Source organism: Aphelocoma coerulescens, chromosome 5, assembly GCF_041296385.1.
Source record: "Aphelocoma coerulescens isolate FSJ_1873_10779 chromosome 5, UR_Acoe_1.0, whole genome shotgun sequence".
NCBI lineage: Eukaryota > Metazoa > Chordata > Aves > Passeriformes > Corvidae > Aphelocoma > Aphelocoma coerulescens.
The window spans coordinates 40,174,147-40,202,124 of NC_091019.1; the positions used below are offsets into that span (position 1 = coordinate 40,174,147).

General features: G+C 40.9%; 1 protein-coding gene across 1 annotated transcript; it reads left to right on the top strand.

Moving 5' to 3' along the window:
- Positions 1 to 5,056: 5,056 nt before the first annotated feature.
- COCH (cochlin) lies at positions 5,057 to 27,951 on the top strand. Its single transcript, XM_069017735.1, is given in 12 exon segments — positions 5,057 to 5,139; positions 5,141 to 5,589; positions 5,669 to 5,713; positions 11,397 to 11,553; positions 17,929 to 18,062; positions 19,252 to 19,317; positions 20,146 to 20,190; positions 20,276 to 20,423; positions 21,365 to 21,468; positions 22,857 to 23,083; positions 24,745 to 25,261; positions 25,933 to 27,951. Coding segments are annotated over 12 exon segments (2,151 nt in total). The 3' UTR covers positions 26,109 to 27,951.
- Positions 27,952 to 27,978: the final 27 nt, after the last annotated feature.

Sequence of the window (27,978 nt, forward strand, 5' to 3'; positions counted from 1 at the left end):
GTGTGTGGTGCCCTGGATTACCCTCAAAATGTGCAGATGACTGTTACTGAAGGAAGTGGAAGGAACAGCATGTTCACCAACTACAGAGCCAGGAATAACAGAAGCCACACATTCAACAACAGCCATATGACTACAGGCAGGCTCTGATCGGGCACTTCCATTCAGGATTAACATAATGTTTATATGAAGCAGAAAAATGCACCTTCCTTACAGAAAGAGACCTATTTCTCCAAGAAATGTGTGCCCATGAAACAGGAAGCAGCCTGTTTGACTGAACAGGTGGATGAACCCTCAGACTACAGGTGCTGGCTACAGAAACAGGAACTGAAATTATGTTTCCAGAAAGCACACACCTTGGCTTTCACCACAGAGATCAGTGTCCCCAGTTCTCAGTGTACAAAAGAGATTTTCTGACTAGCAGTTTACTCCTGCACATGATGGCATTGCTGCACCAAGTAAAACAGAAGAGTGAATGGGCAGCAGATGAAAGCAGGGCCCCATCCTTGTATTTCTTAATTATTTAAGAGTCCTCAATGTTTTAACACAAAAAAATTTCAAAATGTTAATAAAAATACAGCTCCAGGCTAAAAAAGCTCTTCATAATATCCCAAGCTAAGTATCCAAGGATGAATCCAGTGCCATTAACTACTTTTGAAATAATCATTACAATTTTACTTGTGTTTTTAAAATTCATATGTGAAGTAAATTTAATCTGTTTACCCTTACCTATGTTATTTTGTCCCCAGGCTTCATTTTTATCTTCATGGCAGTGAAACGTATAAGATAATTATTTGAATTAATACAGTAATTGAACCTACAGAATCAAACATAGTTAAATTTTTATCTTGAAAAAGAAAATTTTTTCAGACATCATGGTAAGAACCAACCTTCATGTTACTCTGGAGAGTACACAACAGGACAGGACAGAGGTGAGATCACTACTGATCATGGGTGAGAGATGGGCCGTATTCTCCCTTTTCATGGGGAAAGCCCTGATAGGAGAGGAGGCAGATTCACACCTAGTCCCTCCTAACAGAGCTCTGCAGTTACTGTATAAAATAAATTGCTAATTTAAAAGGTATAAACTGCAGGTAGATGAGGGTTTGCTGCCCATCAGGAACTTTTTGCTAGCAGTGATGCTTGAACTCTTGAAAGGGGAGGCCTGCATGCAGCCACCTGTCCTCCTCAGTGCTCAGGCTGCCAGGCCGGTGCATTGGAGGGTGGTTCCACACTGCTCCTGGCCATGGTGAAGAGCCCACCCCAGAAGAGCCATCCTGGAGAGGACTCCAGGCTGTGCAATGCCAGGCATGGTGTAGCCCCTGCTGAGGTGCCCCCATGGGCCTTGGCCACCTGCCATGGCCTGGTGCCTGTCTGTGCATGTGAGCACTCTCTGCCTCCAAAAGAAGGAGGCAACGTTAGATTCCTGGAGGGAGTAACCCCTGTGCTGGGAGCCCAGAGGGTGCCGGGGGACAAAGGCTGCCAAGGAGCATTTCAGCAGTGGGACAGGAAGAGTGTCAGAGCTCCAAAGCTCCAGCCTCCGCCCTGGTGCTGCTTAATACTAAATATCTGCATGCATGCACTTATATTTACATAAACTAGAGCTTCCCCTGCCACCCAGCACAGAGGGTATCAAAAAATCCCGTGTTACAGTCTTTGCTTTAAGTGCTTCTTCCACAGTCATTTGCTTCCTTCTTCTGACTTGAATGTTTATATTTATTCAATGTGTTTTTCCTAAGTGGATATGATTCTGTTTGTTTTACTATCAAGACAGTTATTTGGGAACAAAACAAAACTAATGTTTCATAAAGGAGCCTAACTAAGGTGATGGTGTGAATTAACAAATTGAGCCCCATAATGTCAGGAAAAGGGCTGTGTCCACAGGCAGTGTAACATCTGCATGCACCCCTTTGAAGTCCCTTCAAATCACCAGTCTATAAGGCATCAAATAGCCTTGCTACAGATGGATGCCCAGCAGCAGGCACATGTGTGTGCTCCATCAGCCTGGCATCAGTTTGCCTGTCTCATGCCAGCATTCCTAGCAATTCCTTAATGCCCTTCCCAGGACAGCATGGTTTCAAACCAAAAAATTCAAGCACAGCTCAGAACCTCTTGAACATAAAATTGAATGTGACATGTACAAGTCAATGCCAAACAGTTTGGAGGATACTGTAAGCAGCTTTTGGGAAGAAGGTGTCAAGGAAAGCACTGTAGGTCTGAAAGGAATGCAGGGACAAGCCAGAAACACAATCCCCCAGAAAACGAAAGGAATTAGAGGAAAGAAAATGTAGAAAGGAGGTAACGGAGGGCTGCAATGAGGATGAGTGAATGTATTTTCCCAGCAAGTGAACTGCAAGGCACAGGAAGGGTCCTTCCTACCCAAGTGGAATATAGGGCTTAAAATTTAATTAGTGCTTTCTTCTGTACTTTTTGATCTTTGCACAAAGCCTTTCTTCACACAAAGGACAGAGAGGTTTCTGTGGGGCTGTGTGGCAGGGCAGCCAATCTCCCTCGGTTCAGGCATTTCCCGTATTTCCCGGCATAAATGGGATGTCTCTCCCTGTTCTTCCTGCCTGTCCCTCGACCTCCGGAGGAAGGTATTCCCGGGACATTTCACTGTGGCAAACACCCCAGCGAATCAGGGGGAGGAGGGGGAAGCAGAGGTTAAATGATTTGCTAAGAAGCTGTTTGTTAAAAACAATGCATGCAGCTTGCTCAACACTCATTGTGCCTACCAAAGCAGAGTGAGAAGATATAAGACTATTGATAAAGGGAAGGAATCTTGACCAAAGATCCTGGTTTTGAACTTAAAACTAACTTAAACCAGCCTTGAAGTTTGGACTTGGGCCAGGGACATAAAGAACATGTGCAGGGAAGCAAAGCGAAAAGTTCAGAATGAGGAAGACTCTTTACTTCATCTGAGGAGGACTCTTACTTCATCCCGGAGACCCCTGCCCATGACCACCAGACGACACTGCGCAAGCGCAACGTGGATGTAAATGATTTGGGGCTCATTATAATACGAGGCGGGGCTGGGCGGGGCTAGGTAATGAATATGTATAGCCGTACTGGGAAACTTAATGACTATGGAACTTGTAACCCGATATATACCGCTGAATGCAACTGTCGGCACCCATGACTTTGGAGGAATTACCCCCATGCATCCCAGCGCTGGAATAAACATACCTACTTCATTGCTTATTCCAGTAGTGGAGTCTTTTCCGCATATCATCAGCCCGTGTGACAAAACTTTTTGTGAAGCAATTTGCTCTCTCCACCGGAGAAGTTGAAACATTAGCCCAGGACCAGCCAACACAGTCTCTCCCACCCCGGCGGGGCTTGAGCTTCGCTTTTGTGCCGCCTCCGTGAGCCCGGCTGGAGCGGGGCTGGCGGCGGAGCCGGCGGCGGGAGCTGCGGGGTGGGCGCGGGCACCGGGAAGGGAGCGGGGATTGTCCCGTTGGCTTGCAGGGAGGCGGGACGCCAGCGCTGCCAGCCCCACGGCTGCCACAGCCCCCTGCGCGCCCTTCGCCTGCCCAGACTTTTTCTTTAAAAATAAAAATTGAGCAAATGTCCCTTCTCTCTTAAATACCTCAGCTCTAAGGAAATGGGACCGAGGGTTGTCACAAAAATTGTGCCGAGTAGACTGCACCTGCGGGAGACCCCGCACGGGAGGAAAGCTCAGCGACACACCTTTTGGCGGTCATTGTCACGAAGCGGAAGATGACCGACCCACTCGAGGGCACCTCTAGCTGAGGAGGCATCTTGCTGACGAGCAGGAATTTCTTTACAAGATCTCTGGATCCCGAAAAGCTGAATGAAATGTCAGCAGAAGTTCCTGACATCTGCATCATCCGGCTTGCATAATTTTGCATTTGAGATGCTCCCGTAGGAGAAGACCATATCATGAGGAGAGCACCGCCACATTTATCCTGCGTGGGAAGCATAAAAATGTGCTTCTGGGACGATCAAAGCTGTCGGGGAAAGGGGTATCGTGTTCTCACCAGTTCTGTGCTTTGCTTGAATTAAACTCCGGAAAAAGCAATCAATTACGAATAACTTACCCGGTCACGCTTCCTATTTTGCTTTTACGGGCAACATATTCCTGAACGGATCGCAGAGTTCTCAAATATATTTCTTTTCAATCATATGAAGAGATATTTCACAAAGGGCATTTTTATGCCACCTTAAAAAAAACAAAACAAAACAAAACAAAAACAACAACAACAACAAACCCACACAACTAAAGCGAGTTGCCCTGAGCAGCTGTCTCCTAAAGCCGGTCTCTCTCAGGGCTGGCTGCAACACCCGCCCGCACTTAATTTTCTGCCCCGGCAAATCCTAATTCCTATGAAGTCTGAAAGCTTATTTATATTTAAAAGTTCATTTCGGGAACAGCTGTCTCAGCAGAAGTCGAACAGCGTACGCTGATGGCCATCATAGAACGCGATTTTAAGGCATTCGTTAAAATACACGCACCTCTGCCCACGATTCCCAAATGACATGTCCAGCCGGTCAGCGCCAGCCGGTCCTTGTGCGTGCACTGAGTTGCGGAAACGGATTAGGCTGTGGAGGGTTTGATTTGGTTAGTTTGGTTTGGCTTTCGTTTGGTTGGTTGGTTTTTAGGGGGTGGTCGTTTTGGTTTTGCTGCATTTTTTTCTTTAATTTAATTTAAGCAAAGTTTTACTTAAATGAAAGGTAGGCACCTGTAATATTTGCGCTAACATTTTAGACCAGACAGAAACGATACCCGAAACGTCGGTTCGGGTATTTCCATCTCTTCGAATGATTCAGTTAGGCTTTAATCCCCCGCTTCTCCCCGCTGCAGCGCCCAGCGGGACCAGGTAAGGCTCCCGCCCGGCGGCGGCTGCGGCCGGCGGGCCCGGGCGGGCGGGGCGAGCTCGGCAGCCCCTCGCGGCGGCTCGCGGTGCTCATGACAGCTTTGTCCCTCCGCTCAGCTTAGAGGAAGGGGTAGATGTTGCGGGGAAGTAGCTAACACCTCGCTCGCATTTCCCTGCGAGAGACACCTGACATGAGCCGTGGGCGGGGGGGATATCGAGGGATGCGCGGGCAGGGCCGGGAAGGCAAACCGCAAAGGCGCTTCGCCGGGCAAGGGAACGTCCTCGCACCTCCACTGCCCGTCCGGCAGTGGAGTTAGCGGGCAGGGAGGAGAATTGCTGCACCCGAATGCTCAGGGAAGAGTTGGGCCGCCGGTCCCGGCGGAAGAAGCCGGCGGGGGGCGCGGCGGGGGAGGGACGGCAGCACCTGCCGGGCCAGCGGCGGGGCTGCCCAGCCCCGTGCCCGCGCCCTCCTTCGCTCCCGCCCGCCCCAGTGCTCATGCGCCCGCCGGAGGTTTAAAGCGGGAGCGGCGGCTGCCGGCGGCCGTAGCGCTCGGCGGAGGTGCGGGCAGCGCGCAGGGACGGTGCAGTGACCCGGCCGGCACGCCGCTCTCCGCCGCTCTCCGCCGCTCTCCGCCGCTCTCCGCCGCTCTCCGCCGCTCTCCGCCGCTCTCCGCCGCTCTCCCGGGCTCAGCTCTGCGCTGCCCCGCGGTGCGGCCGCGCCCCGCCGCCATGTGGCTCTCGGCCCTGCTCCTCGGTGGGTACCGCGGGGAGCGGCGGGGGCCGGCGGGGCGGGCGCGGAGCAGCGCCCCGACCCGCTCCCTCTTTGTTCGCAGGCGCCTTCCTGCTCTCCGGCCCGGTGCGCGGCAGCGACGGCTCGGGTGAGTTGGCCGCTGTCCCCCCTTCACACCCCGTGGGGGTTTCCCCCTCGGAGCGTCTCTGCCCGGCCTGTCCCGCCCCGCCGGGAGGTGGCGGCGCCCGGGGGGCGCTTGGCCGCGGATACCGGCTCGGCCCTTCCCGGTGCGCCCGGCTGCGGCCGCCTCTCGCCGGGATGCGCGGGGAGCCCCCGCCGAGCCCCGCCGGGGAGGGTTGCGCGAAGCCGGCCGGTGGGAAGCTGCACAGGGGCACGGAGGATGTCTGGGAACGCTTCCAGCCGGGGGTGAAAACTCCTTCCTGGCACAGGCTGAAGCAGCGCCGTGGTGACAAGTGTCCCCATCGAGGGGTGTGCCGGTAGCAGCAGTGAGTGGGGTTGTGTTTGTGTGTGTTATAAAGGCAGTCGTACAGTGCTTGGCAATTTGAGGATCTCTGGCATATTTTAGACCATGGAATGAAAACATTTCAAACTTGCCCTGCCATTGTTTTGACCTGGAAACTAAAAGAATATACTTAGGATACCTAGCAGGGTATGGCAGGGGCTGCCTGTTGTACCATCCTTTGTTGGACTGCATCCTTGCTGCTGGAGAGCAGGCTCTCCTGGAACCAGAATAAATCCATGGGAAGCAGTTGGAGAAGTACTGTGACAGGAGGACGCAAGCCGTTTGTCTGCCCCTTTCAGTGGAACCTTTCTCCAAGGGAAGATAGGAGCCTCTAGAAGAACATGCTTCCAGATGCAGGCCTGGCCTGCAGAAGGTGAGTGACCCCAAGCTTTTCTGAATGGTTGGTTGTTAACGATTTCACAGTTATTAGGAAGCAGAATTTGCTGCTCACTTTGTGTTGAATCAAAGATTTGGAAAATTCTTTTGTGCTAAACTGATAAAAGCTATCTGTGACAGGAGTGCTATGGTTAAAAAAGGAAAAAATGCGCAGAAATAGAAAAGCTACTCTAACCCCAGTTCTTTTCCCTTTTTTATTTTACAGGTGCATTGTAGATGAAATGACGGCAGTCTGGCAGGAAACAAATGAAAAGTTTTCTGGGATGCTTCCTTCAGGGCTGGAGAAGCCGCTGTAACCTGAAGGTATCTGGAACCAGCTCAAATAGCATTAATGTGAACAGTTTCTGTAAGATATTGCCTCTTACCTTTAGTCTGAGCCTAAATTCAGCAGCATTCGGTTATTGAACTAGAAACTTGCAGGAGCATTTATAAAAACACCTAAATTCTGTTGTTGAAAAGTAATCAAAGAACATTAATTTCCTCAAAAATCTACTGTATTTAGGCTCAGAATGTTTGGGAAGATCTCAGAGGATCTTAAAACTTTCTTTATACTCCCACTGGAATGGACACAAGTGCTGCCAAGCTCAACAGTTCTGGTTGCCAGACACGAGGGTGTGCAGGCGGGTGAACGCTGCCATGTGATGGCAAGTGGCCTTAAGTTGATGAGAAAAGGGCAAGTCTCAGACTGAAATGAACGACATAGCCCTGACCAGATTTCTTTAAATCCCGTTGCCCCTTTCCAGATTGGGATATGTACTAAAGATTTACATGAATTAGTATGCAATCTGTGAACATGTTTTCCAAAATATGAATAAGTGTAGGTTTACTAGTATGTCTTTTTTTTTTTTAACTGGATATTTTTTTTATGGATAAGGTACATGGGAGCATTCCTTGCATGAGATAGAAAAAGCAGGCTTGTTTGAAGCCTCAAGATAAAAAAGGACCTAAAATGTTTCTATTTTGAAAAAAAAAATAAATACTAATAGGAAGCATAATCGGGATATACTTCTCTATGTTACAACCCATAAAGTTATCTTTCTTTAAAAAAATAAATTTAAAAAAATTTAAAATTCTTTAAAACAAAATAGGAACCCTTTTTTTTTTTTTGCCATGATGTACATAGGATTTTTTTTCCTTTGTATAAACAAACTGTTTTCCCAAAGCAACATATGGAAACTTCAAGATTAGAAAATATCAGATTTTGCATACGGATTTTATTTCCCTAGAATAACTTAAAGCAGTGGCTCTTGCTAAAAATTGTGTGAACTTTTATAGATTGATATAAGAGGCAACTGTTCACAGCAAAATCAGAGTACATGGGAAGAGGTACCAAAAAGATGGAAATTGATGGAATGATTGAAAACATGGTTGTTTTAAGAGAGAAGTGAGTCTTTGCTTTTCTTTTTTTTTTAGGTCAACAATGATGGAAGACATTCATCCCTACCCTTTAAATGTGGCTTAAATCAGGAAGAATTACAGTTTATTTTCTTTGTACTTTGTTTTGTAGGATACTCTGATGTAGTGTGTTTCTGTGAAGCTTGAAGGGTGTGTGTCTTGACAGGACAGGATGATAGTCATTTTATTGTGGTTCTAAAGGTCTGATTTAATGTAACAAAACACAGCTCTCATGCCTTCGGAAGAGTCCAGAATGGGTAGGAGTCTAGAACTCAATCCTTCCCTGTAAATTGTAAGCTTATATTTATTTCTTCCAAAAATACTTGGATTTAGAATATTGCATCACATAAGTATTGAAAGAAATGCCTCCACTGCTACTGTTCTTGCATTCTTCAGTTACAGTGATTAAAACATATGGGTTTTATCCCAGTTACTTTATACATAGATATAGCTCTTCGGCACTTTTTGCCATGTTGAAGTATCATGGATAGACTAACAAAAACAAGCACTTCTTCAATTTCAATAGTAACATCATATGTAAAATTTGTCAGAATGATGAGTGTGTAAGCTGTCGAAGAACAATTTTATATATTCTAGTATTCAGACCTCATTAGTACATTTTCATGTTTGCAATGAAATGGTTGAAGTTTTATGGGTTGGATGGCCAATGATGCGTTAACAAATAGGGAAGAACAAAAAACACTGCAGAGCTGATATTGTAAGCCTTAATTTTGGTAGTCAGCAAAAAAACTGGCTTTCATTTTTATACTTCACCAAATATTTCTGATTTTAGTCTCTGTTTTAGAGTTATGGCTTAGAGAAAACTTTGTCTACCTACATAGAAAACGAAAACGAAATTGTTGCTTTTAATTAACAGCATCATTTACTTCAAAGTGTGTGTTTCTACCTCAGTGCTGATCCAGTTGAGGTATAAACTGCTAAATCCCCTAGCTACAGCATGTCAGCTCTTCAGTTCATGCAGCAGCAATGTGCACCCTTCACTTGGAAGCCTGCCTCTTGTGTAGAAAAGGATCATGACAGTCTTTAGGCTGCCAGTACAGAAAAATCTTGCAGCTGGGCTACAATGGATTTCTGTGTTTTCATTGCCAGGGAAAACACAGATTATTTTTCCCCCCATCTTCTGTGCTATGCAAAAGCCTGCCACATGACAGTAATTAGTAGGTACTTGGTGATGAGGGAAATGCAGATCTCCAAGCGATACAGGATTTGTTAACTAGACATGTCTAATTACTGTCTTTCTATGCACAGCCGGCCAAGGAATTCAGTCAAGTACATTACATTAGAGATGACAGGAATTAAAACTTCCTGTGGTGTCTTGCAGTTTTAGAGGCTTGAAAAATGTTGCAGGGTGAGAGGCACAAGCAGTGCTGTGAGAGCAGGGATTACCAGTGGTGCTTATTGCAGTGACTCCTCCAAGGATTTCCAGCCTTCCAGCTGCTGTTTGATTTTGATGGTCTTGCTAGGTGTCATTTGTTGGATACTACTTGATCAGGGTCCAGTAATTAGCAAACACACTTGTAGAACTTCCATGAAAAGATTAGGGGACTCAAACAGCAAAGCAAATTGACTTATTTTAGCGCACCAATAATAAAACACTTTTAACAATGAAAATATGGAGCTTCTAGGTATAAGCATTGGTAATTCTGCTTGATTTCTCTTTTGTTTTTAAGACAATTAAATAAGACTAAGCATGGAGAGGATGTGAGTAGGTAAGACTAAGTCCTAAAAGGAACTTCTTTATTTCTCAGAATACTTGAGAATTAGATTAAATCACTTTACAGTGTCTTGCAAGGTAGATAACTTCTATTATCTTGAGAAGGGAAAAATAAAGAAATGCTTACTGCTTTCTTTTGTTCTTACTCAGGACTATATAGATTTAGCATATACAAGTCCCATATTTGTGCTAACAAATAGCAACAAAGATTTTTCAGAAAGATGTGATTAGGTAGTTTAACATAGTATCAGCATAGCATTAATGACTGTTGTATATAATTGAAACTACATGCATAGTTGATGAATATGCATGTTCAATTTATGCAGTCAGAACAAACAGACATGCTTTCCTCTGCATCTCTGTCTGCAACTGTTCTGCTTTCCAGCTCTAAAGGCAGTGAGATTAGCTGGAGGTATCATCTTTTCCATCCCCTGATGAAGAACAGCATATACTCCCAGTGCTTTCATTTATAAGCAGCATATTTTGGGGTCAGGAAACACCCCAGGGTAAGAATTAAAAGAGCGGGCAGAAAAGCAGGAGAGAGACAGATCACTGCTCCCTGAAACATACAGTTCTTGGCATATAATGCTGTGATGTATGCACTGATACCTTGGCTAGCCTCTGCCAGCTTTCATCTTAATACTGTGCAAAGGTAGTGTTCTAAGTGCATTTAGAAAAAGTTCTTGCACCTTCTAGGTGTAAGGGTAATATGTGCCTTAAGAAATTCAGAATAAAGAGCCAGGCATGGGTTGGATTTAGGCTGCTGAATTGATAGTGATCTAAGCCAAATCTCTAATTTGCTGTGCAACAGACTAGCTGATTGTCCTATCTTGTGTAGCAGAAGGATGGTGGTTACCATGCAAGATAAAGACCTCTATGTTTTCAAAAGAAAAAACATCAGTTTGCCAAGCAAAATTGTGTATTGATGTTAATCTGAGTCTGCATACCTTCGTTGCACACAGACAAGCACAATGAAAGCTTAATGATGATAACTTGAGGAGCAACTTTTGAAAAAAGGCAGAATTCTATGAAAAAAATGCATGTGCCTCAGCTGAATAAATAACTTTTGTACCACTGTGTCAATCTGACAGTCCTCTGCACAATGATAGTGATGTAAACTTCACTGTAATGAATTGATACCAGTGTTTGAGATGTTACTGTATTACTGGAGCAAGGAGATGGGTATTCCCTTCTTTTTATTTTTTCTTTTTTTTTTTAATTACACTGGCCTCAGTAGGATTTAGTGCAGAGGCTAAGGGAAATGCTGCTGCCAACCTGCTTCATGAATGCCACTGGAGAGAAGTTTTAAAATTTCCCAAGTGACTCATAGCTATCTTATGGCTGGAGATTACTGTGGGGATGTCAGAGTGATTTAATTTCTTCCTTGGAAAGTGCCACCTGCATCTGTGGTCTGTCAGCCCTCAAAGGTCTTCCCCTTGCCCTTCTGCCTCTGCTGTAAACTTACAGATGTGAATTGCTTTTCCTTGTATAATGTTCCTTGGATATTATTTTAATATTGTGTGTTTATGTTTTTGGGGTTTTTTTTACCTTTTCACCTTTTTCTGCAACTTTTTCCCCATAAGTAATTTTGAAGTATGTGTTTCCTTGTCATAACTGTACATTTGTAAGCTCCAAAGACATCTTTGTAGTCATTGTACCTAATTTCAAATTCAGATATTGCTTTAAACTTGGAAACTGTATAGACTTAAAAAAAAAACAAACAACCAAACCATCAACAAACCCTTAAGATTTTCAGGTCAAAAGTTCTTCTTTTCTCTTTAGCTTCTACTGCTATCACATGCTTTACAAGAGGACTTGACCTTAGAAAGGGGACGGAAGATGTCCTTTGCCCAGCAAACTGTCCTCTGTGGCAATTTTATGTCTTTGGGGATGGAGTTTATGCCTCTCTTTCAAGTGTCTGTGGAGCTGCCATACACAGGTAAGTCAGATGATTGTTAATCCATGTGCTAAGCGAGTTTATATAGTCTTTGCCACACTTACAAATCTTAGCCTTTTGATGCCATTGTAGTAAAAATGTGTCTGGACTTTGTATCCTATTAACTCAATAGGAATGTCATTGGGAGAAGAGAAAACAAGGAAAAAAAGAATGCAGCTCTGTGCAGCTCACAAGTTATCTGAGTTGTGTTTAAGTGTTCCTGAAAACCACTTTAACTTTCTCTGAAATGGCCCAGCATTGTCCACAGATGCACTTTCGCTGTAAAATCACTTGTGTCACTAGTAGATATGGAAGGATACAGTATAAATAGCAACTAATTGAAGAATAAAAGCAGATTCTCTTTCTGACTTTCTTAAAAGCCTGAGTCAAGCAAACTGTTTAAAAGAAATGGAGGAGTGGTTTCCATTTTTTTTAACATCAAGCAACAGAAGAAAGCTCTTTCAGAATATATTGATGTGATGCTGCAGCTATCAGAGTATTTTTTATGTTAAAATACCCACAACTATAAAATTAAAATTTTACAGAAATATAAATGGCTGGAAGATAAATGAGGAAAATAAAACTTTCTTGAGTTAGTTTTCATTGCTTGACACTTTAAATGCCATAAATGACCATGCTAAGTAAGCATTTTAAATAATATTTAGGGGGCTGTCATTACTGGCTACAATCTTATTTAAAGTGTCAATTACAATTCTATACATTTTAACAAGACTTCCAAAATATGTGCTACTTGTATAGTATTTAAACTCCTCAGTAAACTAAAATGAACTTTTTTTAAAAAAAAAAATTACTTAAGGAGGAGTTTTGAGTAGAAACTGTGGAATTTCTCAAATGCTGTAAAAGAATCTAAGGGCTAAGGTACTATAGGAGGAATTAGAAGGAGCTTGGGAGGTATTATGGGGTCTGTTTCTATTTGTTTTTAAAGCTGAAGATTTCGTCTCATATTTACATGTGTCCATGTGTATTTTATTGTTCGACAGATTTCCTTCTGATGCTTCTGTAAAAAGAATTAAAGTCTCCACTTAGTCTCCATTTAGTGTGTTTTAAGTGTCTTCACAAGTGTTTAAAAAAAAAACTACACTCTGGTTCTTCACTCTTCCTAGTTAAGGTATATAAAAAAAGTTTGTCAAAGAATGCCTAGATCAAATGCAGGTATTTCATGCTTTGAATTTGCTTTTTTTATTGTTTTTTCTTTTTTGGTCTGAGGAATACTGAGATTTCTTTCCATTGTCATTTTTTTTTCCTGAGACAATGTTTGTATTTAGTGACATCTGTGATTAGTGATTTAGTGATCTGTGACATTAGTGATGTAGCCATGTATTTTAACATTGCATTTATTTTAACATTCCATTTCTTGCCAAGGATATCTTTAAAGAGGAAAAAGCTTTTGCTGTCAAGACCTCTTTCTAAAGAGATTAAAGACTTGAACATTTTGAAAAGACACAGAAGTTCCTAACCAGTTTAACTAGGCAGAGTTCTTGAACCTCCTGTGCCAGGGCTGTCTGTGACTGACTGTTAGGAAAGTCCCACCATGAAGGCTTAGTTCTGTCACAGCTGGGAAATACTTCTACAAAAGAAAGAGGTGCAAGAAGTGGCAGATGCGTATTTCTTTCCATTATTTGCGTAGTCTTCCCCTAGATAATAAAGCACAAGCTTTATTTTCTTATATATCACTTAGCTCTTCAGTGAAGTCTGTACCTTATAAACTACTTGTACTATTGTTCTCCAGCCCAGAAGCGTGAGAGTATAGAAAAATCCATACTTTTCCATGGTAAGAGTCAATATAAATTGTACTACTTGTGAAATATGCAGCCCTTTTTGTAAAACCTGCATCTAACAATCCCTCTCCACAGACGTTGTAAGAATAATGAGGGCTCTATTAGCAACAAAGGGATTAAAATGTACTCACCTTTCTAATCTGTGTCTTCCAGAATGGATGTAAGTTAATCTTGTTCAAGTCTTCTGAGTATGGTAGACTGTAGTAAGGTGTTTGAAAAAGCAGACTAAAGGTGAAAAATTATCTGTTTAGGAGAACTGCTGTTTTTGAAGACTGCCTTTAAGCTGGGGGCTATTAGATCTGTTGGCCTCTCAAATTCAAACTACATTTTGCTACATGAGATCATTTTGGTGGCTTTGCTGCAACTGTTAACAGCCATAACTAGTGTTGGCAAAAAAGGATTGATGTATGGAGGAGGGGCAATAGCTGTCTAGTTCTCAGCTAGTTGCAGGTCAGGCTGCAAAATCCAACAAAAACATAGCAAATACTTGCTCCTTCTTGCTCTGTGTTGCAATGTCTAAACTCCATATTGGCATGAAAGAAACTTCAAGAAGGTATTCCCAGCGGGTGATCGGAGTTTGCCATTATTGTGACACAAGTAGATTTCTGCTTTGAAAATTCTGTTCATTTCTTCCAAATAACCACACTAACCACTAGTTTCAAACTAGGTGTACCCTCCATTTCACTGCCTGGTGAGTGCAGATAGCTCTTTGTGTACCTTTGGCACTGTTGGGTACTGGCCCTGTGTCACCTGCTGTGGCTGCTGCTGTTATCTCACAGAAAGCAGTCAGACACCTACCCAGCATTTCAGGAAACATCAGTCATGGGAGCAGGGCTTGTTTAGTTTTTTAAACTGAAAATGGTTGTGTGAGCATGGGTCTTTCTCCCTTCCACATATGCTCAGTCTGCATGCTGGGTCTATATTGAGGCTGGATTCCTTAATTTTTTGTAAATCAAATAATGCTTAGTCCTATGAATAGTTCCATTACTGTGAGGCAGTAATGCAAGAAAATACTATGTAATACATGGAAATAATTTAGCAGAATTCAGCTACAACTAATTCTGTGTACTACAGATGAATAAGCTTTCTGCCTCTTTTAGCTTGTTATATTTGGCTTTTTCTCTTATTTTATGTGTAATTACTCTCAGGAAACAAAATATTTATTTAATATCATGCTTTTTCTGGGCAGAAGAATAAAAGATTTATTTGTTGAGGGAAGAATGGAGAACCTCCTACCAGGCTGACACTATGTAGGCATGAAGAACTGTGTTAAATCTACCACTAAGTGATTGATTGGATTAATAATCAGAAGGTCAAATGAAGGACTAGGTTCTCAGCTTGTGCAGTTCTGTTCTAGTGCCAATTGCACTAAATGGAGACCTAGCCCAATGTGGTAGTATTTAGATGTTAAATAGGCTTGCAAATTTTTTCATAACCTTCCTCACTAGTCACAGGGTGAAACCATTCCTTATTAAGCATTGGAGTCCCAGAACACAAGTCTAACAAAAGCATATCATGGTATTACCAAGCTGGCCACAAAGTGCCCATAAACACAAAAGGCACCTGAGCTGCCCTAATGTTTACTAGAAGAATATTGACAAAAAGGTTGTCTGGCCAAAGGGATTTCTGAGGAGCTGTAGATCCCTGGGAAATTTTGGTATCGTGCCTGCTTCTGCTGCTGAACTTCTTTCCTGCCAAAAGCAGTAGGGGTGCAGAGAAGACAGAAAGAAAGGAAGAACACAGCTTAGGGGTTCAGAGGATACTGGCATGAAATCCTGAGCAGCTCCATATCTGTGATTGATGACAATCAGGCAGCAGCAGAAGTCCAGTTTGGAGATGAGGAGGATACTTCTTGGAGTGATGGAGAAAGGCTGACTATTTGGGTGGGGTTTGCAGATGGTGATAGTAGGAAGGAAAGATGGGAATTCAGATAATTCAGCTGTCTTAAGTCCCTGAGTGTAAACTGACTGCAGTTACATCTGTAAGGCTCATCTCCCATGGCCAGAAGACTTACTTTGTGGTCTAGGCATCAGTTTTGATGTGTAGACTCCTTGAAAAATTAGTTCAAAATTCAGCAACACCCTGTATCTTTCTCCAAGAGTGCAAATAAATTGTTCTTGCACACTGAGGAAGTGCACGGGGATCTTAAGTTTCCATTTAATCTTGTGGTTTATCTCAATTCAGTTCAGATTTTTAAGTATGTTTTAACTGAAATTCCTGTATTTTATAAGACCTTTCTGCTACCCTTGGCTGGTATACTTTCTTTCATGAGCTGTTGTGCAGTGAGGTACTGGATTACTGCCTTGTGTATCTGATTTTCTGTTTGTGTCCATTTTTGAGTGAAAAATACAATTTAGATATAAATTTCAGGTTGTTATTAACAAGCTAGACAAGAGAATGGACTGACAGCTTTTGCATAAAGTCCTTGTCAAGGAGCACTGGCAGCAGCATGTAACATAATAAGTAGGGAAATGAAAGCTGTTCCTGGAAAATCTGCTGAGTTCCAGTTTAATCAAAACAGCCCTGGCATGCAAGTCAGTCACACAGGAGCAAAACACAGCAGCGAAAATCAGAGCAGATTGCAGTGACATAAGTCATTCTGAGGAATGCACAGGCACTTCTTCACTCTTTAAAAACCATTGCAGACCCACACAGGATGAATCTTGCTTTAAAAGTAAATCATAAATGATTGCAGAAAGGAATTTGCCAATCTGGTTCAGAAAACAAAGGTAGACTGGCAATGTATGGTTTGTTCCACATTAGCATCTATAAACATGCACTCTGACTAGACTTGCTTGAGGAAATATCCCAGGTAAAACTGATGAGATTGTAAAAGATGGCCTTGAACTGTTAACTCACCTACAGAACAAAAGGGCAAGAAAGAAGGAATAACTTCCATCAGGCTGCAGGTCATGTTACATTCACATCTAATATCAGCCCCCACTTGCACTAAAAATAGCAGAGCTGTTGTATGGATAGCGGTGTTCAAATACAGAATCAAATGTTTTCAACAAATAGATAAGGAGTAAATAAGTCTAATCCAGCTTCACTGTAAAGCTTCCAAATTCAGTGGAGACTGGGTAGATTATTATTTTTCCTCTAAAATTATTAATTAAATTAATTATTATTGTTGCAATTAAAATGTCAAGACTGATGGACAAAATGGAACTACATAGACAACACTGATCACAGTGTGCCTAAAATAAGATGAAATAATTTTTTCCAGGCATACTTCTTAGGCTGAGCTTTTAATCTGAATGTTTTCTTGAGCTCAATTCAACCAGCCCTCAAAGTTGTGAGTCCACAACCAAGAAAGTGGGAAAAGATACTGAGCTCTTCTTAGGAGCTAACTTGGGCATGGATCAGGTTTGCTGATGTAGCCCAAAGTAGCTTCACTAAAATTACAAGTACAAACTTAAAATAGAAACTGTTCCAATTAAACACATTCTATTTGACACATTTCCTTATCCATTAAGACTGAGACATTAGTGAAGGCTTGAATGCCTGAGACAACCAGGTACTGGAGAAGAAATTTATATTCAAAGTAAACTGAAATACTCTAAGTGCATTTATGTGGCATTTTTCTCAAAGATAATTTTGACTTACTGGATTTTTCCTGTCATTTAAAACTAACCAGTTAATGGCTCAGGCTGGATTTTTCTCTCACTGTTTTAAAGAACTATGAAGTGCTGTTAGTATTTGCCAACTTTATAATCTGATTTTAAAGTCATTCAGGGTAACCTTACTAAAACTCCTTTGTTTATATACACCATAAAGTATTCCTATATGAGAATATATCTGTATATTTTGAAACTGTTACCATGATTTTCCAAGCTACAAGTATTAAATGTATATAATCACAGTTCACTTTAGAAATACAAATTACATCCATGAAGAATGAATGTCTTTTAACAGCAATCCACATAGAATTTTATGTGGAAGTTGCCTTTGCCACAGATATCCAGCTCTCATATTATCAGAAACATATGCAAAGTTTTCTGTACTGTGGTCTTGATTATTCCACTTCCACAATGTTTTAAATCAGATTAGGCCAGGACATCTTTTCACACAGGAAGCTAAACAGAATCAAAAAGCAAACACAAAGGCACACATTGCTGTGTTTAAATAGTCTTGAAATGATTGCTTGTCTCCCACAGAACTGTACCCGCCTATGCACTACAAAGCATCAAGATTTTGCTCCCTCTTAGAGAAGTCCAACTTTGACTTTTGGTCTCTAAAAGTTCCTTCAGTAGCACACAAAGAGAGATCTGACAGTTCTGATGCTTCTTATTGTCACTTAGGAATTGCATACGGCCTGAAGCATCACTGTTCTGCATTAGCCTAAACACTGCCAGCATTTTAGGCTTTTCTGACTTTTTTTTTTTTTTTAATAAATCTCTGTGATGCTCTGTGGAATAATTTCTTCTAAGGTCTTTTCAGCAGCTTACAGTTTGTTCTAGGCTGAACACAACTGCCTGCCTATATTGCATCTTTTTGAGAAGGCTGATGACAGAATACCTGTATTGCATTTTCTTGTTGCTAAAACGTCTGATTTATACCAACTCTTTTTGAATCTTAGCGGCGTGATTACCAATGCAGGAGGAGCTGTAAGGGTACAGACTCTCCCAGGACAGGAAAACTACCCTGCTGTAAATGCCAATGGGATCCAGTCTCAGGTGCTCTCAAGATGGGCGTCATCTTTCTCAGTGGCTGGTAGGTCGATCACATTTAGTTTTGCAAACTGTATTTCAAGCACTGACAGAACTGTGGGACACTTCCTCAGTGCTTCTATATGCATAAAGTAATTGTTATCTGATGTGTAGCAACAGAAGTTTTCACTTCTAATTCATTATTTTAACTTCATTTTTCCTCAATTATCTAAACAAAAACTATTCTAGCTAGAGTAGCTAGTCCATAACAGAAGCTGATACATAAAAATGGATCAGTTATTTAGAATATAATGACATGATAGCAGGCCGTTGACAGTTCCATGACAGTTTAAGCTGATTGAAGTCAGTGCTTTGATCCTGCCATTTCAGTCCAGTCCTCCTGCCACTTCCAGCCACTTAGTTCTATCCCTTCTCTCCCTCTACCTGCATTTGTGCAGGCAACAGCACTTTGTCAGGCCCTTCAAATACCTTGTGCTGCATTCCATGCAGAGAGAACACTGACCCTCCAAAAATAGCAATAGCGTCAACTTGTGTGATGTGGTCATTAAGCTAAGGTGCAATGTGGTGGTTTTGTCTAGAAGTTTTTGTCCCCATCATTGAGGTAGTTGTTAATTTTTTGTTGCCTAATTGCAACCAGTTGGCATGCCTTGCCACTTGGGTGAGGTTAAACCACCCTCATGAAATCATATGCAGAAGCATATTGGTTGAATACGTTGTTGTGGCTTCAAAAATATTGAAGTGTGTGTGTTTGCTGGTAGAGAAAGTTTGTGAAATAGAACTCTCTGATGTGTTCTTACTGTTTACACAGCTAAAATTTAGCCTACTGTCTCTAAGATACTGGTGTTCCTTGTGTAGTGCCCATTGCAAGTTGCTAGCTAAGAACTTGGAATTACAGGTGCTTTTGGTGAGTGTGAAGGTGAAATCCAATTCTCCAGATCAAGCCCTCACTTCATCTGCTAGAAATAATGGCTACTACAGCTCAAAACCTCTTATCAGATAAATATGGTGTAATTACTCATCAGCTGCTGTTGTTTCAAATGTAGAAATCAATTACCTGTAAAACAAGGACTGCAATATTGGATTACACCAAAGGTTTGTCTAGGCTCGTATCCTACTCCCAGAGTAGCTAATGGCAGGTGACAAAGAAAGGTTATTGGAAATACAGTAATTCTTCTAGCACTTGTAACTTCATCTAAATACACTAAAATCCAGTGCAAGTGTTCTTATTTTAGCAGGTACCAAGAACACAGCACTTGAATCTGTTGGACGATCAGTGTCAACAGCACGTCCTTCTACAGGTACGCGATCTCCGCAGCAAGGGAAGCCTCGTGAGATGTGATGCACTGCAGTGTGCGAGTCCCTGGCTAAAAGAATATGTTTCATATGATTCATTTATTTTTGAAGAAGAAAACATATGCAGTAGCTGGTTTTGCAGTGTATCTTTCACCAGAAAAAAAGAGGAATCATATGTGATCTTGGAGATTGATTCTGATCTCACTAATGTTCATGCAAATTAAAATAAATTTGAATGATTTTGGAAAAGTAATATAGATAAGACAAAGGAAGGTACGGGTTCATGAGCTCATGAGATATTAATTCTTTTTAAGTGATCGAGAAGACAAGAGTTTATTCATTCCTTCTTACGGAACTACTGAATAGCTGGTTGCTGTCAGGACATGAATAGCAGAAATTTAGTTGTTATGTGAATTTCACCACAGGAAATGCTGCATTAAACCCTTTTTATGAAGGTTAGTGCTCTATAAATACTGGACTTGGATGTTGTTCCTGAACAGACCACTTGGTTTACAGTTTAAGTCATGGTTTGCTTCCAAACTATTAAAATTGCCTTGCACAGCAGTGTTGCTAACTGAGAAACAGTAGGGAAGGTGAGGTACAGAAATCCACCTGGCTTTGTACGACTCAGTAATCAGTCAGACAGGTGTAGAAAGGAAAAAGACCGTTCTCCAAGGAGCAAAGCAGTAGTAGCAAAAGTTTAATTATTAAACTGATTGACAGTTCCTACTGCAGATAGATTGCACTGTAATTTTTGGAGTCAGAGCTTTTTCTTGTCGTGAGCCATTCATTGTCTTGTTCTTAAGTGATCCATGCTGTTTTCTTCACTGAAGGTAAAAGACCTAAGAAGACTCTTGATAAAAAGGCTGGAAACAAAGGTAAGAACACTCAGATTTAACTTATGCAAAGCAGAATCCTAACATTTATTTGGTGTTAATAAGTAATTATTTTGGATGTTCACAGACTGTAAAGCTGATATTGCATTTCTCATTGATGGAAGCTACAACATTGGCCAACGCAGGTTTAACTTGCAGAAAAACTTTGTTGGAAAAGTAGCTGTAATGCTGGGAATTGGAACAGAAGGGCCTCATGTTGGAGTTGTACAGGCCAGGTAAGAACAGATCTACACAAAATATAATGGAGTAATTGATAAGAGAAATCAATTAATATATCACTTTTCATTTTGCAGAACGGTATCACTCAATTATGGCTGATGAATTGCAAGGGAAAGCAAACCCTTCAGCTGTAGCACTGTTTGCTCTGTGCTATACTGAGAGGTGCACGTGAGAGGACAAGGCAAATGTGAACATCTTTTGTCTCTGATATTTGATATTTAGATAGGGAGCAGCTGGACTTTTCACAGCCCCTCTGCTGCTGACAGCTTTGCATCTCATCTTAGTAGAACAGCAGGAAACACTCTGTGAGGGAGAGATGCCAGTTTCTAAAAATTGTAGCGAGAGAATAGTCCCTAATGGCTATGTACATGTACAAAACAAAAACCTCCTCTTACCAACTGATAAAATATTACAGCTGATATTTTTCAAATTGGAACTGGTCACTTCTTTTTGCTTTCTACTGTAAATTAAAAGTGAAATCTGGACACAGCATACTTGAAGTCTTTAATTTCTTAGTCAGTAGCTAACATACCTTGAACTTCTCAAATCAAAAGCTCAAACTGAATTTTGCAGAAGTTTTTAATAAGGAAGGTCTTTCTCATACAAATAGTAGAAAACCTGCCAATCTTTAACTACACAGATACATTTAGTTTAACATTTGGCATGTTCATTTTTTTTCCTTTATGTATTTTCAACCTAATGTTTTCAGCTGTTTGATAAACATGAGAGTCAGGCTGTCTTTAATTTACCCATTCAGATAGATAATTCCTCTTGCTAAGGATTGTGAGACTTACTAAATGAGGAGCAAACTTCTATTTTAATATTAAAATCCAGAGAAGAATATGTATTATCAAGAGCAAAATTATTCCAAGTGTGTTTTAGCTTGCTAATGCCGGTGTGAAATTGAACCTTATTACTTTGTTTCATTTTTCCACAGTGAACATCCAAAAATTGAATTCTATCTGAAAAACTTTACTGCTGCAAAAGAAGTTTTGTTTGCCATAAAGGAGTTAGGGTTCAGAGGAGGCAATTCTAATACAGGTGAGTTCATACTCCCCCTAAAATAGAAATTACTTCTTTGTATATTTTTTTATATATATGTATATGTGTAAATATAGGGGGGGGTGTAAATGTTGAAGTTCTTATAATTCACATAGGTAAGAAAGTGTTTCAGATGTCACACTTACCTTAACCAGGTTCAGTGTTTTTCCACGAGAACATTGCCACATCTTACATTTAATTTCTAGAAGGTAGGGGTGCTTATTACACATTTTGTTAGAGTACAAGTATTTATACTTGTATAAATGCTTCCTGCATTTCAACAGTAATTGACTTTTCACTAGTAATAGAATGATATCTTGAGACAAATTCATAAAAGGCTTAGTGTTTCTTTCTTGTTGTGTGGCTAATCAAAGCGTTAGACGAGGAGTAAGTAGTAAGTGCTTGTGAAAAGATATTTACCTGTCATGGTTTAGCCCCAGCCAGCAACCAAGCCCCATACAGCTGCTGGCTCACTTTCCCCTAGCGGGATGGGGGGAGAATTGGGAAGAGGAGAATGAGAAAATTTGTAGATTGAGATAAAGACAATTTATTAGGGAAAGCAAAAGCTTCTCAGACAAGCAAACAAAACAAGGAATTCATTCACCATGTCCCATGGATAGGTAGGTGTTCAGCCATCCCCAGGAAAGCAGGGCTCCAGCTCACATAACAGTTCATGCCATCACTCCAAATGTCCCCTCACCCTCATTCTTCTTCCCACAGCTTTATATGCTGACCATGACACCATATGGTGTGGAATATGCCTGTGGTCAGTTGGGGTCAGCTGTCCTGGCTGTGTCCCTCTGTGCACCCCCAGTCTTCTCACTGGTAGGGTGACACAAGAAGCAGAAAAGACCTTGGCACTATGCAAGAGCTGCTCAGCAGTAGCAAAAGCTTCCCTCTATTATCAATGCATTTTTCCACACAAATCCAAAACACAGTCCCATACTAGCTACTCTGAAGAAAATTAATTATCATAGACAAAACCAGCCAAACCAAGCATCTAGTGATGTTGCATTTCACAAGCTAAATTTAGGTAGCTCCTGAACTTTCTTCCTTTCAATCCATTTGGCAGGTACTAATGTATTTGCTTCCTAGTAGAAAACTAGACCCATGAGCAAAAATAAAATTATCAGGGAATTCTCCCTCAGCTTTATCTGTGGGGTTTTTTTTGGTGGGGAGGGGTGTTGTTTGGGGTGGTTGGTTTTTAACTTAGAGGTTGCCCAAGCTTCATTATTATCAAATTTCCTGGGGCACCAATTCAATGCTACACTGGCTTAGTCCTGTAGTCATAACAGAAATCCTGCACAATTTCAGATGGGAGACTGATCCCAGAATGTACCATCATTGTATGCATTATTTCTTCATATTCTTTTTCTGCTCAAAACAAGGGAAAGCTTTGAAGCACACAGCTCAGAAATTCTTCTCTTTGGAAAATGGAGCACGGAAAGGAATTCCCAAGATCATTGTAGTGTTTCTGGATGGCTGGCCCTCAGATGATCTAGAAGAAGCCGGCATAGTAGCCAGAGAATTTGGAGTCAACGTGTTCATTGTGTCTGTAGCAAAACCCACAACAGAGGAGCTGGGAATGGTACAAGACATTGGTTTTGTTGACAAAGTAAGGAAGAATGCCATTATTTGGTTTTCAGTCATGAATATCATTCTGGAGAATTTACTTTACAGTAAAATTCTAATGAACTAATATATGTATGTATAATAACTCATATAGATGTAGAGATATAAAAATACTCTCTCAAACCAGCTGATTAAATTATCCCGGCTCATAAGTGATTTAAAAAACTAGCAGAAGGAAGGTTAAAGAAACACTGGAGATTTTTCCCTGCTAAAGGGGCCACACAAAGGTACCATTGTCCTTCCAGTTCAGAAGCTTGGCCAAGTTGTAACTCCTGGAATTTGTAATTGCATGAAGACTCAGTGCAGGAAATTCCCCTATCTCCGGTATGGTTGAATGTGCCAAAGCAATGAAATGCTGATACAATGTATTTTCTCTCCCCAAAGGGCAGACAGGGAGGAGCTTCTTTCTTACCTGCTCTGTGGATAATTATTTACGTACTTTCACTACAGAGAGGACAGAAAATATGGAAAAACATATCCTAGCAAGTTTGGGTACAAGACTTTGATCTTGTATGCAGAGTTTTGGATCTTGTTCCTTTAGAGCAGAATTAGAGCAGGAATTCAAACACCAATCACCTACCCTCACATGAGCTTTACTGAGTCTTTACTTACTCTGCAGTGAGAAAACCACTCATTTTCCACAGGGAGGTTGTAGATGTCTAATTTCAGCAGAACTGGCAGGAACAGAATGAAGCTCTGCTTCTTCTAGGGATAAGATACCTAGCTGCCACTAGAGACCTAGCCGCCACTTCCAGAAGCGCCATAGAGTGGTTGGGGTTGGAAAGGATCTTAAAGGTCATCTGGGCAGGGATGCTGCCCAATAGACCAGGTAGCTCAGGCTTGGTCTTGAATGCTCTTGGGGATGGGGCATCCACAGCTACTCTGAGTAAACTGTTCCAGTGCCTCACAATCCTCACAGTAAAGGATTTCCTCCTAATATCTAATCTAGATCTCTCCTACTTTAAAACTCTTCCCCCTTGTACTATCACTGTCTGTCCCTGTAGAGGCACAGAAAAACATGACCTTAAGTGGTTGAGGCCTGTCCTCCCCTTCTGCATTTTGATCTTAGCCAGATTACTCATCACATCTTGGAGAGCTGATTTTAAATTTAACCTCTTTCTCAGTTGCCTTGTACTTTACGTGCATCTGATGGAAGCTAGGGGAAAAGAAATTTTACTTATATTTCTACCCAATACTGTCTGTTTTTATGACATATAGATTAAAAAAAAAAGGTCTTATCAAGTTCAAAGGGAAAACACAGGCTAATTTTCAGTGTATAAGCAAAAACACAGAACTTTCAATCCTTTGGCTATTTAGTTCATGACAGTTCACATACACAAAACACAATTGCAATTTTCAGTTGTTGCACTTCTTGTGAATAAAGCTAAATTATTTGAAAACTTTCAGAGCCTGGCGGGCAGGTTTGGCTTTATTACTGGATAAAATAAGCTATATTACAGCTTTCACTGACTTCAAGTGCAGATGTTTCAATTTCTTTAAAGACAAGTACACTGAACCCACCCTGAGCTCCCACCATGAGGCTTCATTTCTAACCTGCCTTTGAAAGAAAAATCATAGGGGTCTGAGTATTATCCATTCAACTGCTCTGACAGCATGCACCCATTTGTTTTTGTTTTCAAACAGGCTGTCTGTCGAAACAATGGTTTCTTCTCTTACCAAATGCCCACCTGGTTTGGTACTACCAAATATGTAAAACCTCTTGTCCAAAAACTGTGTTCACACGAGCAGATGTTGTGTAGCAAGACTTGCTACAACTCCGTCAACATTGGTTTCCTGATAGACGGTTCCAGCAGCGTTGGAGAGAGCAACTTCCGCCTCATACTTGAATTTGTGAGCAACGTGGCAAAGGCTTTTGAGATCTCTGACATCGGCTCCAAGGTGGCAGCCGTGCAGTTCACCTATGACCAGAGAACCGAGTTCAGCTTCACAGACCACGTCACTAAAGAAAAGGTCCTCTCGGCCATCCGCAACATCCGCTACATGAGCGGCGGCACTGCTACCGGCGATGCCATTTCCTTCACAACCAGGAATGTGTTTGGGCCAGTGAAAGATGGACCTAACAAGAATTTCCTCATTGTTCTGACTGATGGTCAATCTTATGATGATGTTAGAGGACCTGCTGCAGCTGCACAAAAAGCAGGTAAATTACATATTTTGAAAAGCAGTGGAAGTCGATCCATCCTATTTCTGCTGCACTGCAAACATTAAGATTTTAAAGTCTGCAAAGTATCATACTTGCTTTGAATTCAGCAAAATGTAAGCCCCTAGGAACTGTTTCCCATTAGGATGAAAAAACCCCAGCAACCAGTATTAAAGAGCCAGGTATGACTAGACTCACTTATGGCAGCTTAAGGATCAACCCACACAGAGTCTCATTTCCCTAAACAGTAGAGTAAAGTATGCTCCATCATCATCTAGGAAGGGAATAAGCAGTTCTGGCCAAAAAGCCCATTGGGCTGATAATGCTTGAAGTATATAAGGCACTACGTATACACAAAGGAACCAAACTTACTTTCAAAATCATTTTACACAGCGTTACTTGTGTTTTAAGACTGACATTGTAACTGCTACCATCCTCTGTGTCACTACAAGAACAACTCAGACATTAGCTCTTATGATACCTCATATTTCCTTCAGGATTTTTCCTGAGACAAATCTAATGCCTGGTATTTAGTGGCAAAATCTAATTATCTTTGACAGACTGTGGGTGTTGAAACATGCTTTTCAAATCACCATTAATTCATTAATGTCGAAATGGATGGTTTTCTTGTATCCAGGCAAAATGGTCTCTTTTTTATTTCCTTTTTGTAGGAATAACAGTCTTCTCCGTTGGTGTTGCCTGGGCACCTCTGGATGATCTGAAAGACATGGCTTCCGAACCAAGAGAATCTCATACTTTCTTCACCAGGGAGTTCACAGGATTGGAGCAGATGGTTCCTGATATAATTAGAGGCATCTGTAAAGATTTTTTGGACTCTAAACAATAAAGCAAAAAAATCTGCTGTTCACTATTACTATTTGAAACTAAAAATCATGGAATTGAAATGGTCCATCTAAAGTACAGATGTTTTATTCTTATATATGCTATCATAATACAGAGGAAGAAGAAGGGCTACTTTTTGTTTCTGTAATCAAAGATTCTTTTGAGCTTGTTAGAAGTTGTACTTGGTACTGAAGTGCAGAATTTGGCCAACAGTTAATATTTTCAACAAGCATAGAGCATCCCAAAGTTAAAAGCTTTGCACATTGTGCACTTAAGAATAGCAGATACTCAGAGGAAATAATACAGCGAAGACATTTTTTCTGCCATTTGCTAGATACCTTCTTATGAGTTAAAAAAATTATAACTTCAAATACAAGGTACTATGTTCTATAAGCTTTCTGTAGTTTACAATTCTGTATCTTTTCAAAGAGTTCTGCTGCTAACATGAAGTACTTTCAGCGCTCCTGTTGTGCAACATCCACTATTGCCAGGCAGCTTAAGAAAAGTTATGACAGATTATAGCTGAAAGAGTCTACTTTTACTAGTTGGTGTTTTGCTATTGTGAAGGATATTGCCATCTGGTTGGCAAATTTTACATCAAAAGTCATTTAACTTCTACCCACAGATTTCTGTGGATCTTTTTGGTTGGTTCTTTTGGCACAGACTTTGAAATGTATTTAAGGCACAGTAGTTCTTTGAGGATATGGATCCTAACATATTAGCTACTACTACTGCTTTCTGCACCACTAAGTCAACAGTGATATTCCAAATATAACTGACAACCGGATATTTCCTGTCTGCTGCCTTGTACTGTCTTGATTTGACAAAGTTGTTATTGGCCAGACAGTTGGAGACAGGAATCTTGGGCCAAGAGATTAAATTAGACCACACACGGGGAACTGAAACATTCAAATTCAAGTCCAGAGGTATCTCAAACCTTGAAACCTAACTGATCTATATCAGATTACATGGTTAGAAAAGAAGAGACTAGGCAGACACATTAAGTGGGATTTAGTAGTTCACAGAATAACAACTTCATAATGGTAGTAAAAACATCTTTATAGATGTGTGAGGTTTTCTGAAGATGAAACAATCGTTTTCTTGAAAAAGGCTTTTATTTGATTACATACCTAGTAATGTTGATATATTTATATGCACACACGTGGTTAAAATGACATGATATTCACCAAGTTATTCCAGAGTCCTGGTGTGAATAACATACTCCAAATATTGTTTAGAAAATAAAGGGGGTTTTCAAGTAAAATGTATAGTAGAAAACAAAATGGCATTTTCCCTATCAATCTGGGGTTTCCCTTTTTTCCTCTCCCACACTATTGATTGTAAAATTTCTAGTAGTTATGGAGTGGCACAGAAGGGATTGTATTCACTGGGCTTTTGCTGTGCACTTTTTAATAACTTATAACTGGCTATATATTACTCTAAACATAAATGGCAAAGATGCCTTGTATTTTTCTAGTAATTGTTATTCTTAATTTTGTGTTTTATCTACAGATAAGAGTATTAAGCTTTTGCTGTATAAATTCATATGCTGTATCAAATTTGTGCAAAAATTTAGTTTGTAAACTTTTTATAGAAATACATATTGCAAGAAAACTGGGATTGCTGCTGTCTGTTTTAATATCTCATAATATAGAGAGTCTTTTTATGATGAACCTCATGTAGTATAGCTTGAGTAAGTTGTATGTGATGCTTCCTAACTGTATTATCTTAAATCCCAAATCATCCGCAAATAAGAAGGGTATTATTTTTACAAATACTTTAATTTGAATGAGTGAATATCAAAGTTTTAGTCATTGTTCATATTGGGTATGATGCTAGTTAAATCTTCTGAGTATAAATTGTGTGCTGGCTGA